At 41.4% G+C, this 18,866-nt stretch overlaps 1 protein-coding gene across 1 annotated transcript in view; it reads left to right on the top strand.

Annotated features, from left to right (window-relative positions):
• The window catches only part of RUNX2 (RUNX family transcription factor 2), a 230,296-nt gene extending 217,889 nt beyond the window's left edge, over positions 1–12,407 (top strand). The window contains exon 6 of the mRNA XM_037843139.1: positions 12,381–12,407. Within this exon, the coding sequence (XP_037699067.1) occupies positions 12,381–12,394 (14 nt within the window). The 3' untranslated portion in view covers positions 12,395–12,407. The remainder of the gene's footprint in view (positions 1–12,380) is intronic.
• The last annotated feature ends 6,459 nt before the right edge of the window (positions 12,408–18,866 follow it).

Raw genomic sequence — 18,866 nt, 5'->3', positions numbered from 1 at the left:
TGCACCTCTAAGACGAGAGGGAGGAGAGATGCAAAGGGATACCTGAGCAGCCATTCAGGGAAAGATGAGACTCTCCACATACACACATGCAGGCATGTTCCTTAATGCAGTATTTATTTGTCTCTGTTGTTTAATTCCTACAAATTCTGCAAAAAAAAACATGGTCTTCATCCCACACATGGCAAAGCACTCTTCCTTAAACAGGTTACATAGAGGGAACAGGAGACACTGGATGCTCCTTGAGATATCAGTTAAGGGAGCCTGGTGAAGCTAACATCCAAGAAGAGGTGGTTATTAATTTTTGTAAAGCTTTTATTCAAAAGCTTCTTGTGACTCACTCCAGCCCTGTTGTTCAAATGTGCTCAGCCTGTTGGAAAGCAAAGGGATCAAGTTTCTGGAAACCCACTTTTATTAAAACTTATTTTAATTCATTTTCTCATCATCTTGTTGCAATGATGTCTGGCCACTGAGTGGAGTTTTCTGAAAAACTTGTTTTATGTTTTAGCATTGCAAATGTAGCTCACTTCTTGTTTACTACTTTTTCTTCCAGTATCGTTCTGTCCCACTTTGTATCCAATAGAAAGGGAAGAATTTTCCTCCACCTGCCATTTCTCATAAAGAAATCAAGACCAGGTAGCAAAATGCTAAAAATAAAAAAATAAGTTGCAAGCAAACTTCTACATAGATCCGGAAAGGAATAGCTCTTAGAGCAGTAACATTAAATGGGACCAGAGCACAGTCAAACTCACCGCCAGGTTTCATATGTCTTTGTGTTCCTTAAGCCTTGGGAAATTTCTCCTGGAGCACCCAAAGTACTAGAGTTAGCCTGAATATGGGAAATGGAGGTAGAATTTAGTAGGCTTAATGGAATTAAGATACATGGGATATAGTGACAGAGCTTAAGGGTGCTTTTGAGAAAGGGAGTAACAAGAACCCCCCTAAACACAATTGGATGACGGATTGAAGCAAATATGTGAATTTCTATTAATAAGAGCACAAAACAAACAAAATCATGTGAAAAATATAATTGTGGGTGCACTATTAAAATGGTTTTATGATTTAAATTTCCCTTGACATCCTTTCTTTCCTCATTCAGGTTCTTTATTTTTTATAACTCTATCCATCTCTGACAGCGACTGAAATAACTCTGACCAGTTTCACTTTCTGTTTCTCTGAGCATTTCGCTTTATTCTTCTGCCCCAAACCAAGAGGTGCAGTCCCCTTTAGGATCATCACTTGTCCCAGTAATGCCTTAACCTGATTTTGTTTTCTCTAAAATTCATTTAATTTTTAAAATCATGTACATCACAATGACCTGACCTCCTTTTTAGGAGGATGCTTAAAGAGTCTTTGCATGTGAATTTAGGGGCATAGAAAATAATGACTCATCAAAAGTTTCTCACTGGTGATCAGAGGAGAAATGCAGAGATTCTTATGGAATATAATTCTCAGCCACACTTTTCTGGAACATAATCTGTGAATCAGGTTGTGCAGAGAAAGATTGGTGGACCAACTTTCATTCCTTGTAGGCACGAGAAGGAGAGAGGGATCCAAGAAGGAAGCAAGTACCAAACTTTAGCAAGGAGTGAAGTAGTTAATAGGAACTAAGTTTTTTTTATTGGCTAATAAAACCTTTCAGAATTTTTCATATTATATGGTTCCTCCAGGCTCCTATCCCAGTGCTTAAGAAAAGAAAAAAGACGAAAACAACAACAAAAAGCTGGAGCCTAAATACTAATGCAGTCTCTGTCTTGTTTACTTTTTCATTTCCGCAGTTCTAAAAAAAAAATCCTCTGGTAGTTCCACTTTATCACACTGCAGGAGCAGATCAGTGTTTGAACAACTCCACTGATTCCTGCCTCCTGGTGAAAGGAAAAAGTATATGCTCTCTTTCTCTGTGTCTCTCTTTGTCAGAACAGGGAGACCACTATGCAAATGATGGATACATCAGACAATATTAAAATGAAAGCCGTGTAGGAAGGAGGAGGGGGCAGATATTGAACCAAAACACATCTCTAGAATCCTGAATGCAAATGATCTCTGTCCTTTTATTGCCAGTGGTGCTGTTCTCCCAACAGAGCAGGATGTTCTTGTTTTTAATAGCCAGACCAGATGCTAAGTTCTCCTCGGCAACATGCTGTATAAGTGAGAAGGCAAACAGCTGATTCCTGTTAAGATGAACACCAGAAGAATAAGCCAGAAAGTATGAGAAGGCTCTGGAGGTTTTTGCTTTGTAAACCCCTGTTTGGCAGAAAGATCACAGAATCCAAACTGAAAATACAGTGTGTCCTCCTGTACCCTTTCCTCGTCTGAGCTGCTTGCCGGGGGCCTTTAAGTCTCTCGATTTCACCACCCTGCCCTATTCTAAGTTATCCAGGAGACAGGGTCACAGGTTACCCAGAAGGAAAGTCAGAAGCCCTGAGCCCTTTGGCTTTCAATGACTGTAGAAAAATGCTCATCAATAGGGGGATTTTTTTACTTGCTCCTTGCCATAGAAAATAGTGAAATCCTGAACATGAGCCAACAGTCTTAAAATGGCATCTTTGTTCCATCTTTTTCTCTCCCTTCTTCCCCTGTCAGAGTCCATCAAATCTCTCAGTTATTATTTTATTATTAGAATATGCCACACATGAGAAGTGTTGCTTTCTTCTTTCCCAGAGAGCTACCAGAGCCAGTGTGGGGTTCCGTGGGGGCAGGCTGAGCAAAGCAGAAAGTGATCAGGCTGCACAGTGCTCGGGCCGTCTCAGAGTGCTGCCCAGAAGTTGCTTCCTGGAGAGCAGGGGTGCCCTGTGGGAGGGGCCTGGACAGACTTCTCTTCCAGCCTACGTTTTGGGGCTCTACTCCCAAGGCCTGCAGGAGAATGAGCGCGAGAGAAAGAAGGCGTGTTAGGAGCAAGTGGACAGACTCATAGCAATAACCAATTCCCCAAAGTTCCCTTTGACATCTTTCCACTTCATGTCATCATCCCAGGGCCTTCCTCTCCCCAACTGCCACTCCCTCCTCTGCATCACAGAAAGGGCCCACTACCCTTTTTCTCACTATTTCTCCAAAGATGCCCTTGAAGTTCACTTGGCCCCGATCTCACGCATATGAACATCCTGGGGAGAAGGGAATGGAGACGATTTTCCTCCTTCCCCACTAAGGAGAGCACTGAAGGCTGTCATCTTATTTCTTTTGGGGGAAAAGTCAGGTCTGATACCAGTAGCACAATCAAATAATAATACTACTAATAACATTTAACTTTCATTGCACAATTGACTATGCACCCGGCACTTTGCTTAATAGTTCACATGCATTTTTTCAATCTTCCAGAAAACTGTGAAGAAGTTGGTTCTGTTTTTATCTCTATTTTACTGATGAGGAAACTGAGGTTCCGAGAGGCTTAGTGACTTGCCCAAGATATCATGGCTATTAAGAGTCAAGCCTAAAGCTGCCTGATTCTAAAGACATGTCCCTAAGCTAAAACTTTGGACACAGTCTCCTTGATAAGCTACGTAATGAAAGTTATGGGAAGTAAAGGAGTTGATGAGATACGAAAATGGCAAGCGAAGTGTCTGGCACACAACAGGTGTAAAATAGATGGAACCTCTCATTATTATTATTATTATTTATAATAATTAAGATGATTATTACAAAAGCAGAAATAAAATTTTTAATTACTTTGAATTACAATAGAGCTGGAGACACAAGGGAAAATATTTTTTAAGTATTTTAATATTTTTTAAAACATTGCTCTTTGAAAGTAATATTTTCTGTATATTTCATAAATGACTTTTCTATTGAACATTAAGGTTAAGTTAGGCGATTGGCTTACTGTGGTCTCCTTCCCTGAAGAAACTCAGACATCGCAGCACATAAACCATAACTATATGAAACATATTGACACATTCAAAACAGAAATCTTTAACCTGACCCTATTCCCTAATCTGTAGTTTCATCCAAGGTTTTCCATTTAGGCATGTTGACATTTGTGTAAATGTTGCTACTGAAAAAAGGTATTACTGAACTTAATTTGGCCCAGTTGGCCTAACAAGAGAAAGACCAGAGCCAAGAAATTCCTGTGAACTTCAACTCTTGCCTTTCCATAAGTGGCTGTGGGGTCCTCCTAGTCATCTGATGAAGAGGCAGCATTCGGGTCACCCACCTCTGAGCTGGCAGCCTTAAGAAGCAGCGCTGGGTGGTGGAGAGAGCTAATCTGGGAGGCCAAGGCCTGAGGAAATTTGGAATGCCTGATGTGTGCAAGGCTTGGTGCATGCATGCTGGGACCTGGAGCAACCAGGAATGGGGCATCGCTGCTCCCTATCCTAGATCACTCGAATTACTTTGAATGAATAGGTAGGCTTTTCCCCGAGTATCTTAAAGATTTCATTAAATCCTCTTTATATGGAATTAAATTCCCAATTCAAAGCCCAGAGAATAGAAATGACCTCTCATCCTCTCTACCTTCTTCTCTCTCTTCTTTCTGCAAATATTTAATGAACACCTAGTGCAGCCAGAGCAATATGCTGTAAGGCACATCATCACTAAAAACTATCTTGGAAAACATCTCTGTTCAGTTTAAGCCATGCCATATGAGTGGTTTGTCATGCTATTCTTCATTTAAGCAAATTCATAAATGCTTTAAATAGCTAAAAACTGAGATTAACAGTTAGCAATTAGTTTGTAGAGTGAATTTAGATAGTTTTGATTTCTGCTTATAGTCAATTTCACTTCCCAATTCTCATTTCCTAAAACACTCAAGTATTTGTAAGGTACTTGACGTCTAATTTAGTCATACATGCCTGTCACCCCCACCACCATATATGGGACACTTGGTGTTTAAAACATGGGTAATTTTCATATACTCAAGGGGAAAGCTACTGTCTCATTTTCTCTTTCCTGTTGTAGCAGCCATGCAGCCAACTCTGTATTAAGGGATTCACTGGTGTATTGAAAGGGGAACAGCAGGAGGGGGCAAAAAGATCTGGGTTCCAGATCCTTAACCCTTACTAACTCGATATGTGACCTTGAACAAGCCACTCAACCTCTCTTGACCTTCTTCTTAAATGTGGACAATAATAAATTACCTGCCTAATGGTCTGTTGAGGGACCATGCAACTCTTAGCTATAGATTTCAAATGGCTTTTAGAATGGAGAAATTATGAAGAACTTTAAGAGTCTCCCTAGCATTATGAGGGAGAAAGCAGTCCATAGTTTCTCACAGAATTGGCAAAAATGGCCGTTTTGCAGAAGATGAAGAAATGGTGTCACAGAGAGGGTCAGGTCAAATCACTTATGCAAGATCATCCTGTAGATAGACGAGTGGGAATCAAGGGTTAGAAATGTATTTCCTAGCAATTCCTATACTCACTCACTGGAAGAAAATTTCCTTCCTTTGTAAAAAATAGTAGCATCTTCTGCATTATCTTTTCATTAAGTATTTATATGTATTTAGTTTTCTAGCTCTCATGAAACTTTTTCCATTTATTATAAACTTAGGCAAAGAGATTCTATTAAAACTTTCTTATATAAATTAATTCTCAACATAGTGATTCCATATATCATGCTCCAGCTAACTGTACTGAAACACACCTGCTCTATGATACTTTATAAAAACATAGATAAAGTTAGTGTACCAGGCCTGACTTAGTGAGTGAGGAATTCAGTCTAAGAGCATCCATGCCATTCCTTCCTGGACAAAGATCCATTGGCAACATGCTTCAAGTTGATTTTACTTTTCTCAGCCAGGCCCCTTGTCCTCGCTACTAAGTGTAGAGACTTACATGGGAAGGTCTTTCTATTTGTTGTTCACATGTTCTTGGCTGTAGAGACAGGGTCATACTCTTGACATCATCAGCATCATGTCCTAGCCACCTAAACAAATGAAAACATGACAGCTAATCTTGAAACAAGATAGACTCTTCATCTCAATTGTACTTTTTAACTGCTTACTGACTTAAGTATAACCAATCTCTCCTCAATTTTAAAAATGCAAGGGGAATACCATACTGTTGGGGCAATGATGGCACACATAGATATAAGGTATACTGTTATTAGACAAATCTTAGAGCATAGTGAATCACCTGGCCCCTTTTAATGATAGTCACAGTTATTATTGTACCAGATGATTATCAGACACAAATGCTATGCCATTTAGAGGACAGAAAGAGGTAAAGGGCTGCGTGGAGGGAGAATTTGTAGCTTCACCCTCCCCCTTGCTTGAGAGGATAATTGTTATTGCCTTGCTTCACAATCCCCAACTCTGGCTGATCTTGAGGGAAGGGCTGCATTTCTATTCATTCAATAATATTGATTGAACACTTACTAGAAATGGTGGAAATGAAAATGAATGAGCACATCCCTACTCTTACCATCTGCTCATAGAGACAGAAATATAAACTTATAATTTGCAATACAGTGCCACAGGTGCCATAAAAGAGATGTGAATCAAGGGCAGAGGAGCCCCAAGGAGACAGAAACTCTTGGAAAAGGAAGGAAAATGATATTTGAGCTGGGTCTGAAGCTGAGCTGGTATCAGCCCGCCCATCCACCCTGTAGTACAATAACTGCGAATAAATCCCATTTACGGCTCTCCAGAAAGAAAAAGAGAAATAGCAACCCCAGGCTCTACGGTATGCTTCAGCATGCCAAATCACACTTCCACTGATAAGATGAGCAAAAGGGATTTTCAAAGGGACTGGAGTGGTATGGTGGTGGGGGCGAGGAAGTGTGAGCAATATTAGAATTTTTGTGAGATGGGAATAATAATTTGGAAAATCATATTCAATATTAGAATTTAATAATTATAACCTCAAAGAAATGTCTATTTTACCAAAATATATCACATGAAATAAAGAATCTGAGATTTTAATATTTGACAAGAGGGCATCAATTTTAAAAATGTTGAGACAACAGGACAAAGCATCAAATTTTTAGTGTAGAGTGCAGATGTATTCTACCACATTGCTTGCCTAACACTTACTACCAGGTGAACTGGAGTCTTTATGGGGTAGTGAGGGATAATTTTGGAACATAGGACCCTTCAACATTCAATAGGGAAGGGTGACAAGCACAAATGGTTGAGTTAAGTCTATGCTCTGGATGGTCACACATCCAAAGAGCTTACAAGAACTATGCCTCTGACTGATTCTAAGAAAACTTTTAAAGCTGAATCTTGGGGTCTTCTCTATCCACACCTCCAAACCTATCCTTTGGACCTCACGTGGACTCTGCTTCTCCCCAACCCCGCACCAACTAACCCTGTACTGTGGACTTCCCCTTTTAGAAGATGTACCTGTCCTGCCTTGCATCCTTGAGGAGTCAGTGTATTTGCATTTCAAGGGAGGTTTTCTGGAACCACTAAAACCTCACCTGGAAGGCCCCATGACCTGCTCAAAGGGCAGGAATCCTTTGGGATGTTTCCTTGGCATCCCTCACATCCTATCCTGGGACTGCTGCCTCCTTGCAGGCTGCTCTTTTCCCTGCCCAGCTGAAAGGCAACCCTCACTCTTCTCTCTCTCTTGCCCAATTACCCTGCCCAGATCCTTTGAGGCAATAGGGGATCTGTGCCCTTAAGAGTTAAGGTGAAAATGAAGGAGAGTTATGGTTCCACTTGAAGCTCACTTTGAATGCCTTGCATTTATTTTTATCTTTGTGAGAGTTAGTTTATTGATTAATGGACTCTTTATTAGAGTTATTAGGACAAACAAAACACATTCACACACATAATTCCATTTCTACCCCTCCCAAATCACTGGCCGGTGAAATGAGTGCTATTTCCAGCACTGACATCTTGCCAGTTTGTCATTCTCCTTCCTGGCCACATCAATTTCCATCGGGTTTGAGTTTATTGGCTACACAGTGAAGTTTATGTTGTCACAGAAATTAGCCTTGATGGACAGGGATACAGCCAGGGGATCAGGAGAGCTCGGCAGCCTCATGGTGTTGGCATGGATGAGATGTTAGGGTGCCTGGAGCCCTCTCCAAGAAAAATCAAAGCTGGCTCTTTGCAGCGGCAAGCGAGCGCAATAAGACACTCCTAAGGGACAGGAGCCTGGACGTGATGGCGAGCCATCACGTCTGCCCACCCCCCTTCCTCCCCAACCTTCCCAGTGCCCCCCAGTGCCAAAAATCTTTCCCTGTACAATGCAAGCAGGGCTGAGAGGCCTGAGGTTAAGCTGTTCTCTTCTATAGTTCGTAGTTAGCTTTCGTAGGTTCTTGGCTGCTTGACAAAGTTGGATAATAATTCAATATTTCTTACTGAAATACTTGACCTTATTGTTAGTTTTTGTGACAAGGGGAATTTAAAGGAGCTGCAAAAATGCAAGCAAGTGTGGCTGAGAAAGGCCAGGGTATGCCACTGAGTAGTGAACAGTTTCTTTTTCTGACATCTATAAAATTTAGGTGAAAACAGGTCAACATTGATCTTGGCAAATGGGAAAGCTGGTTCTATTGTTAGCAAATGAGCTTCAGATATAAATGTAAGTCTGCTTCAATCAAAACCACGTTTGTTTTTAGAGACTAGTGATGTGCTTTCTATTAAAAAAAAAAAAAAAAAAAAAAACAACTATGTTTATATAGACACACAGTGTAAAAATATTCTTTGGCCCAAAGGATCATTTTCCAAGTATCAAATCAACTGTTGAAGTATAAGATGGGACCCCTTTCATTTTCCTTTTACATTTGTAGGGAATATGCTCCCAGCACCCTCTCTTCTCTTTATTTTGAATTGGCAGGGACTGTTGTAGATTAAAATCATATATTAAGAAAAACCCTGCATTGCCTGATGTAGGGACCAATTGTAGACTGCTAGCTGGTGGCTGAGAAAGAATGAGGTTATAGGATTCAAATGTATAGCTCCCCACACTTGGCACTGAGTCTTATAATAATGTTTCTGGGTCCTTCTCAGGAGTCTCATAAGATATGTTTGAGCTCTCAGAGGAGGAACAGAAAAGAAGTTTACTTATTTGCCAAATCCAGAGTGTGGAGAGTCAGTTAATTTTAGCCTACTGGGCAGCTTGCTGATCTTATTTTCTCTCTGTCCTGAGATCATCTGAAGTCCTTGCCCTGCTACGAATTGAAACAATCACAGAATGTCAAAACTGCTTCTTCTTCCACGGCTCTCATTAGCAAACAAGGAGACTGAGATCTAGAGTCAAATATGTGCTAGTTGACAGGATCTACCTTTCTTGATAGATCCATTTTTGAATATAAGTTGCCCTGGTTAGCTTGGTTCTTACAGAGTGTCAGTTAGGGCTTTAAAATGTTAAATAACCCATGACTGTATTTCTGTATAGAACTAGGAAGAGAGAGAGAGGGTTTATTTTGTGGGAAAGGACCGGAGTCATGGAGTGGGATTGGGGATGGGACATGGAAAAGACAGGGTCTAGACTCACAGAGTAACAGAATCAAAGACTTTCTGGAAAGGACCGTCTGCTGGGGTAGCTGCTCTTTCTGAAGCTAACTTTTGGTCTCCTGCTGAGGTGATGATCCCTCTGAAATTCTCAGCATTCTCTGTCTACTGAGGCCAGTCTCCCCGTCTAGGAGGCATCCTACTTCTAATTTGTGTTGGCAGCCATCCAAGTCTGGCACCAGCCAGTCCTCACTGTAGAAGCCAGGAGGTAGTAGGTTCACCCAGGTCTAGAGAGTGAGCTATCCCTGGGATGCTAGCTGCAAGTCGTCTCCTTCAATACACATCATCTCACCGGATAATAATTTTCAAATGCCAAATAGTAATAAAAAGTTTTCTCTATTTTGCTTCCAAGTGTCAATGTATCTACACAGGCTATAGATGTGTATGCAAATTGTTTAAGAAAGAAAAAAAAAAAAAGGAAGTTTGGGGAGCATCTGAGCAAGTCCAGGGAAGACTGGGAATTATCTCAGGTTGCTTTTCAAATGCTCTGTGCGAGACAGACCTGGAGCATGGTTTGGAGATATAAGAACTAGATTGTCAAGTGACTTTAGTTTTTAATCTGCATCTGGAGAGGATGGCAGGTGGCTTCTTTTGAGTAGATTCCCTTGTGTATCTAAGTGTAGCTTAAAGCTGGGAAAGAGAGAGGAGTGGGGGATCCAGAGGTCACTTCTGGCTGCTGAAGATGCTTGAGAAGACCTTGAAAGAAAATTCCCAAGCCTCTGACATTAGTAGGAGAGTGAGGCTGACTAACCCCTCAAGGTGTTTTGTGTTCTGGGAGTACACAGATTCTAAGCTTAACTGTGATCCCTCTTTGTGGAGTATCTATTTTCCTTGCAGAGGGTAGGATGGAGGTGAAATTAGGTAATTTACCTGGTAAGTAATTTAACTACTTATATATTAAAACATAGATTAAGAAATTATGGACTACAATACAGAAGTCATAGGAATGGTAAAGATAAAACAGGACTTTGAAGAAGGGTTCTATTCTTAGGAGGTCATTCTGGGGCAAACTCAGGCAGATTCCCTAGAGTTAAGTGTTTGATCTCTGCAGTTAGGTGGCTGAGGAGTCTGGCCATGTTCCGGGCATTTCCCTAGAGGCCTGTGGAGTAATTGGCTCTTGTAGAATTCCTTCCCCCCACACCCTGCCCTTGCAGTCGCTCAACTCCATCCACTCCTACAAACCTTCAGGTCCACCTCCTCTGTGAGGATGTTGCTTACCATTCTGACCCAACTGCTCAATGACAGCATGTGTACTATGAGTTTAGCACTCTAATTTTCTTACACTCTATTTCAGTTACCTATTGCTGCTTAACAAACTACACCACAACTTAGGGCTTTAGAACAATGGCCATTTTATTTTCTGATGATTCCGTGGGTTAGGAATCCAGGCAGGGCTCAGCAGGGAAGTCCTGCTTCAGGTAGAGTCAGCCTGGGTTATTCAATTGGCTGCACTCAACTGGGGCTGGACTGGGCTGGAAGGTCCAAGAAGGCTTCACTTATGGGCCTAGTTTCTTGATGCTCCTCTACATGGTCCTTCTCTCTCCTGATTTGACTAACTTGGGCTTCCTTCCGGCATGGTGGTCCCAGATTAGTCAGAATTCATACATGACACTGGCCTCTAAGAAGAACAAAGAAGAAGCTGCATAGCTTTCAAGGTCTGCCTTGGAAGAGGAGATGGACAGGGCCACTTCTATAGTATTCTGTTGGTCAAAGCCAGTCATGGGGCAAACTCTCAATAAGAGGAGAGGCAAAGGATTTATGGTTATTCTTGAACTATCACAATGTAATTGAAATCTATAGCATACGACTTTGAAGCTCATGATCTTAACCACTCTGCAGTCATTCCTCTTAGATATTACAGTTTTCAACAATCCGTCTCAGTGCCGACTGCAGTGGGACTTTGTAAATATTTAGTGATTATTTCAGAATTCAGGCAGAAGTAACAGTTATGTAAGCAGAAGAGATTTTTAGCATGGAGCAGTCCCACAGAGGCAGATACCTTTCCATCCTAACACAAGAATGAGAGGCATTATGAGGGTAGAGAAGGTATATGTTTGTCAAGAAATGATGAGTCCCTAACTTTCTGTAAAAGGAGTCCTTGAGTCCTGTGTTGGACTGAGTAAATACCAGAAAACCTACAGCTGAAGGACTCTTGTTAAGGGGAAAATAGAAGTTCATCCACATAACAGTCTCAAGACCTGCAGGAAAGATCCCAGAGGCAAGACTCCTCTAACTTGCCCAGGGCACCTAAGGGCAGCCAGGCTGGTTGGGGTGGGAGTGGTTGTCACTCAGCAACTTAGTCGGATCCAAAGAGCCACCCTTCCAGGAAAGCAGAGTGGTGACTTTTCAGAGAAAGAGGCGATTGTTTCTTGCCACTTTAAATAGCTGATGGAACTACAAAGGAATGCAGTAGTTTCTTTGTATTAACTGTGGAGGGTTAGAGATTGAAGAACCAGACTCTGGAAGCCTCTGGGCATAAGGTGTGGGAAACACTGTAGGGGGTAGAAAGTGAGCAAGTGTTCCCCGGGGGCAGCCATATTGATTCTAGAATTCCCCTCCTCCCCCTACCAACTACTCAACCCTTCATTTCACTGGGCCTTGATTTCTTCATTTGCAAAATGGGAATGGTGATTCTCAGGATTATTTTCTTAAGCTTAAATAAAATCTATATTTAGGACCTAGCATGGAGCTTGCCACAAGGTAAGCACTTAATAAATATTAACTCTTTTCCTCCAAAATGTTAGAGAAGGGATTTTAGAAATCATTGAATCCAAATTATGAATGAATAAACTTAGACTCAGTTACATTAAAATGATTTTCCCAAAAGTAAACAACACTTTGGTGAATCTGTGTTTCCTCCTCTTGGCCTAGGGCTCTTCTTTCTGTTGCATAGATGTATGTGTAAGCTGCACTAAGGACATAAAACAAGTTTTCATCTCAGCAACAACACAACTAATAATGGCAACTTTCTGCTTTTCTTCTTGGGCAGAGTACTTCATGTGACCCTGAAGAACATGGGGTGACCAGATGAGAAAATGCTAGCTTAAACAAAACAAAACAAAACAGAAAATCAAACAAACAAAAAATCCTAAAACACCAGCAAATTTCAATGTGAAAATCACTGAATAAAGCCATCCACTTAAATCACATTAGTAAGCCCTTGCTTCTTTTTCTATCAATTTCTTTTTTATTAAAAAATTTTTTTTAGATATCAGAGTTCAGAATTAGAGTAAAGTAAAAAAATAAAATATCATCTTTCTTCCAGTTTTTCCCACCCCAACTCTTGCCAATTTTACTCCAGATAACTTTTGCACATGTCCATCCTTGACTCCCTTGTATCAACAAGTAGCATTGGTCCATGGACAAGGAGTCAGGGCATTTCAGTGTATGGAATTTGCTTTTCCAAATGGGCTGGGAGTCAGGGGGCCTGGGTTCTACAAGACATTGTACTGGGGTCCCATTATCTATTACAACACAACAAATCACCCCAAAACATTTGCAACCAGAGCCACTACATGAGAAGTCCTCTTTTCTTTTCCTCACAGATTCTGTGGATCAGGAATTTGAATAAGGCACAGGGGAATGTCTTGTCCCCACTCCAAATGTCTGGGACCTCAGCAGGGAAGACACAAATGGCTGGGGGCTGGAATCACCTAAGGCTCCTTCACTCACAGACCTGGGATGACGCACCTACGTGGGGCCTACCAATATGGCGCTCTCAGGGGAGTTAGACTTCTCATGTAGTGGCTCTGGTTGCAAAAACATGTGTGGAAGCCACCTGGCCTTTTGTGGCCCAGTCTCAGAAGTCACAGAGTGTGACTTTTGCCATATGCCGTTGATTGAAGTGGTCACAAGCCTGCACAAGGACAGGGGCCCCAACCTCCCCATGGGAAGAGTGTCAAATAATTTGCAGCCACGTTTTTAAACCACCAGGTAGGGTGACCATGCTTTCTAACAAAGGATTTTGGTCCAGGAGTGAGAGGAAACCTAAGAGATGAGATTTCAATGTTGAAGTATTGGGTGTCTGGGGCCCTTTGAAGGGTTGTGGAGATGGAATGATTAAAAGTGGGACTATCTGTGGTAATCTTTAGGGGAAAGTATGGTTTTCAAGCAATTTGCTTCAGATTTCCATTTGCCACACCTGAGGAAGGGAAGCACACCTGTTTTTTAATGGAGTGGGGCTCCTCCAGAGGACACCATGGCCTTCACCCAAGAGCCTGTGTGGGGATGGATTAGATTTTGCCTTTGTCCACAGACAGCAGGAGAAACGGCAGTACAGGGAAATCTCCCGAACAGCTGAGCAGTGGGAGTTGTGGCCTCATTTTGAGGAGGTAGCTGGGCCCCACCCTTCAGCCTTCCCCCCACCTGTGTACATATCCAGAGGGAACATTGTATTGAGTCCAAAGAGGAGTCTTTGAAGCCCTCAGAGATCTTCAGAGCAAAGCACTGGGTGAGGTCAGGGCATTCAGGAGGACTGAATGGAGGGAGGGCGGCTGGGCGTGCACCAGCCCAGGCTTCTTTGAGGCCACATGAGCTGCAGCGGTGCCCTGCTCATGTGCTGTCTGGGGCAAGATACATGAATCACTGTGTTGCCCCCATCTCCTTGTGCCTCCAGAATAGCAGAAGGGTGGGGGTGGTGGGGAGAAAGAGAAGGTTCAGAGCTTGCTTTGTGCTGGCCACTGTGGTAGGCACTCTGCCTGCCTCATTAACCTCACATTAATCCTCATTTAATCCTCACTGCAATCCTATGAGGAAGGCGTTATGATCCCTATTTGACAGTGAAGAGACTGGGGCTCAGAGAGATAAAATGTCTTTCCAAGGTCACAGAGCACATGAAAGGAGAAGCTAGATGCTGGAATCCCAAGGGGCAGGTTCTGTTTGCCTTTTCAGAATCCCCATGGCAACAGGGCAAGGAGCCTCCCCCTCCTCCCCATCTCTCCAGTCTGCCTTCCTTTCTGCCCTTTGTGCTTTACTCTCAGCCACCCTGGTTCCTCGCTTGATGCTTTCAGAACTTAATCCAGCCACAGTTAGGGCCAAGAAGGCATTTTCTGCGAAATATATTTGAAGAAATAATGCCTTAGAGCTATGCTATCCAATATGGTAACCGCTAGCCCACAAATGGCTGTTTAAATTTAAAGGAAATTAAATAAAATTAATGAAATTTAATAAAAATTTTAAAACTCAGTCTCCTAGTCACACTAGAACCAGATTTCAAGTGTTCAATAGCTATATGTGGCTAATGGCTACTGCATTCGATGGCACAGGTATAGAATATTTCCATTATTGAGGAAAGTTCTATTGGACAGAGCCACTTAAATAAATGTTGGCAGAATTGCATTTTTTTTAATAACTAGCCTATTGCTAGTATTATTAGTACTTTTAATAGAACTTAGGGTACTTATTTTTTCCAAATGTTTCTCAGAGACAAAATAATATATTTTTGCAGTACCTTGTGGTTTACAAACTGCATTCATGTATTTCACGTTATTTAATACAATGCCTTGCAAAGCGGGGGTAGGGAATGTTGTTACAGGGTAAGTAACACAGGTTCAGAGAGGTTAAGTCTCTTGTCCAAGGGTCTATAAACAGTAAATGGGTAGAGCCAGGATTCAAAAAACAAGTTCTCTTGCTATACACTGTCCCCATGGGAGAATTTGTGTATCTGATGCCAGAAATGATTCTTAGGCAAAACTATTAAATCGAAAGTAATTTACCAGAACAAGGGGTGTTGGAGAATGCATATACATGGAAAGATAATCAACAATACCTAGTTGGGCATGATGTGTGTCAAATTAGTATATAAAGAGTAATTCATTCATTCACTCATTTATTTAATGAAAAATATGTGCCATACACTGTTTTAGACACTGGAGGTAATAATAAAGGCCGATAGACAGTAAACCCATCATAAAGTACATAACATAACCTCAGGTCATGGTAAGCGCACCGCATAAACATAAAGCAAGGTAAGAGGGTGGAGAGTAGTGGGGTGGGTGGGGCTAGTTTTAGGTAGAGCTTTCTGAAGAGGACATACTTGAATGGAAACCTGAAGAAAGTGAGGGAGGGAGCCATGACCTGGGGGAAACTCTTCCAAGCAACCTGAGCCACAAGTGCAAAGTCTCTGAGGCAGGCAAGTGCTTTGTTTTTCTTCTTCACTAACACAAACTAATCTTATAGTCTTTATTCTATTATATATGTGTTGTCTGTCCCAGCAGTTCAAATGTCCATGCTTGGCTCTAGAAACAATGGTGAGGCTCATGGTTGGAATACGGTGGAGTTGGGTAGCGGTAGAAGATGAGGTCAGGGAGGTGGCAAGAGTCAGATGGTGGTGGCCTGGTAAGCCAGGAAGGATTTTGGGTTTTGTTCTGAGGTGACTGAGGAAGCCATTGCTGATGGTGGGTGAAAGGCATGAGCTACATTAGGTTTTATGTATTTGTTTCTTTCTTTCCTTGTGTATTTAGTTATTTATTTTTAATCCAGGTTTTTATTTTGAACATTTTCAAACCTTCAGAAAAGTTGAAAGAATTGTGCAATAAATACCCTTCACCTAGATTATTCACCAATTGTCAACATTTTACCGTATTTACTCTCTATGTGTATAAATATATATATATATTCAACCATTTAAAAATATGCTACAGATCTCATGACACCTAAATACTTCATCATATATATCCAAAATACCATGATCACACCCAGGAAATTTAATGCTGATAAAATAATATAATCTATTACTATTTAAATATTAAGATCATATATTAATTTATCAACTATATATTAAACATACTAAATAGTAACATATTTAATTTCTCAAATTGTCCCAATGATATTCTTAATAGGTTTTTTTCTTAAATTCTTGGATCTAATCAAGGGTCACATATTGCATTTACTTTCAGCTTCTTTAGTTTCTGTTAGTCTAGAATAGTCCTCTATTTTTGTTGTGTTTCATAACACTGATATTTTTAAAGATTCTAGACCAGTGGTTTTAGACTGTCCCAAATCCTTTATTAGTCTGATTATCTTCTCATTATTAAATTCAGGTCAGACATTTTTGACAAAAATATTTCATAGATGATGTTGTGCCCTTCCCATTGCTTCACATCAGGAGGCACCCAAGGTCAATTTGTCCCGTTAGTGGGAATGTAACATTAGATAACCTGTAGAGTTAGGATGGACTAGCTTATGCTGCTGTAACAAACCTTCAGACCTTATTGAGTCAATGCCACAGAAGTGTATTTCCTATTCCTGCTACATGCCCAACACAGGGTGACTGGAGTGCCCTGTGCATCACAGTTGTTCAGGGACCCAGGCTGACAGAGGCCTCCTTGAGACATGTTCTTCCATAATCACTCCAGTGTGGGAAGAGAAAGTGTCGAGTCACAAACTGGTTCTTAAAGCTTCTGCCTGTAAGTGACACACATTATTTCTTTTCACATTTCATTGGCTGAGGTAAGTCACATGACCATGCCCAGCTTTATATGGGTGGGGCAAGTATAAGCCTACCATGTGCCTGGGAAGTGCAGAGCTGGTAACGTTTGGTGGTGAAAGTGCTAATGACTGCTAAAGAGTGCTAATGATTGCTAACTGTTCTTATTATATATGATCTCATCTAATTCTCTATGAGATAGACACTACTATTATCTCTCCTTTACAGATGAGGAGGCAGAGACCAGAGGTTAAGAAACTTGACCAAAGTCACACCATAAGTTAGGGGGCTGTTATGGATTGAATTGTACCCCCCTCCAGCCCCACCTCCCCAACAAGATATGTTGAAGTACTAATCCCTAGTACCTCAGAATGTGACCTTATTTGGGAATAGGGTTGTTACAGATGGAATTAGGCAAGTTAAAATGAAGTCATAGTGGAGTAGGTGGCTCCTTAATCCGATATGACTGGTGTCCTTATAAGAAGAGGAAATTTGGACACAGAGAGACAGACGAGGGAGAACGTCATGTGATGAAAGGCAAAGAATGCCATGGATTGCCAGCAAGCCACAACCAGCAGCCAGGAGACAGGCTAGGAGCAGATTCTTTTCTACAGACTTCAGAGGAAGCATGGCCTCCGCTAACACCTTGATTTCAGAGGTCTAGCCTCCAGAGCCCACATTTAAACCCAGGCGTATCTGATTTTAAAACCCAAACTCTTAACCACCATCATTTCTTAGAGCCTCAGTTTCCTCATCACTAAAGTGGGGCTAATAAATGCCTCCTTCTTGGGTTTCTGAGAGGATAAAATGAGGTCATAAACAGAGGACGAAATGAAGTAATGCTGCTATAACTGTTGATTGGGATGAGCATGCCGATCACTATTATAAATGGTCAGTGTCCCTGTGATCTTGACTGCAGAGCCCTGGCTGCAAGCTGTAAAAAATAAATGAGCTAAATAAAGGAGAGAGCTTGGTTTATGGTGAAAGTTCTGCTAAGGGTCACTGATAAAAAACCCTTTTGCTAAGAAAACTAGGTGCAATATTGGAGCGTGCATAGCCTATGGAATTAGGTGGCTATGACTTGAAATGTTCATTGACTTTGGGCAAATAAGTTACTGTCTTTAAGCTTGATTTTCATATCTACCTTGTAGAATCATGGTGAAGATTAAATGAGGTAATGTATATGAAGTATGAAAATAAGAATAAAGTACCTGTTACTTAATTCTTGTAAAGAGCAATGGGCCATGGGTGTATGAGAAAATCAACTCTTAAGCAATCCTCATTGACATCTAAAGAGAGCCTAAGAGAAACCAAACTGAAGAAGGTGGAATGAAGAAGACCTGGCAGCAACAGATGCTGAAAGGACAGAGGACAAGATGGAACAGTGTGGCAAGCCCAGCAGTTGAGAGACCATTAGTTCCATGAGCACAGGACCTTTTCAGTCCTCACTGCTCCATCTGGTAGCAATGGTTGATTTCTGAGGAGATGTCATTGTATGAAGGAGGAAGAGAGATGCCCAAAGTGAGTTGCTTTGTTTGCCAAGCAAAATATACAGTAAGAACTCCACATGTAGCATGGTTCTTTAGCTGTAGATAGATTGTATTGAATTTTCTACAATCTTGGAGTCTATAGAAGCTAATCACGGTCTAGGCCCTCTCTCCAATAAATATCCTTTGAATGAAATAGATTGATAGAAGAGCAGCATATTGGCTTAGAGTGAAGTCTGACATTTCATAAGCCAAGCAAAACAAAAAGCAGATGAAGATCTAGAGAAAGCCAAAAAAAGAATAGACAGAAAACATCCCTTGAAACAGGAGCCAAGGAAGGTTGGGTCTGAAATGACAAAAGACCTGAGCTCCAAAGAGTCTGAGTGTTATATTATGAGCCAATTAGTAACACAAACAAGGCTGTGGACCTGGTGAAGGACATCCATGAATAATGGATGCAGTGGCCTGGAGACAAAAGCACCTTTCCTCCCAACGTATTCCTGGATAATCAGTTGGGTTGGAACCAGGACAAACTTGAGGCTGAGCTATCAGGACACACCCC

This window comes from Choloepus didactylus, chromosome 7 (genome assembly GCF_015220235.1).
Source record: "Choloepus didactylus isolate mChoDid1 chromosome 7, mChoDid1.pri, whole genome shotgun sequence".
NCBI lineage: Eukaryota > Metazoa > Chordata > Mammalia > Pilosa > Megalonychidae > Choloepus > Choloepus didactylus.
The sequence above is the reverse complement of the archived record's forward strand: the minus strand, read 5'-3'. Positions and strand labels throughout refer to the sequence as shown.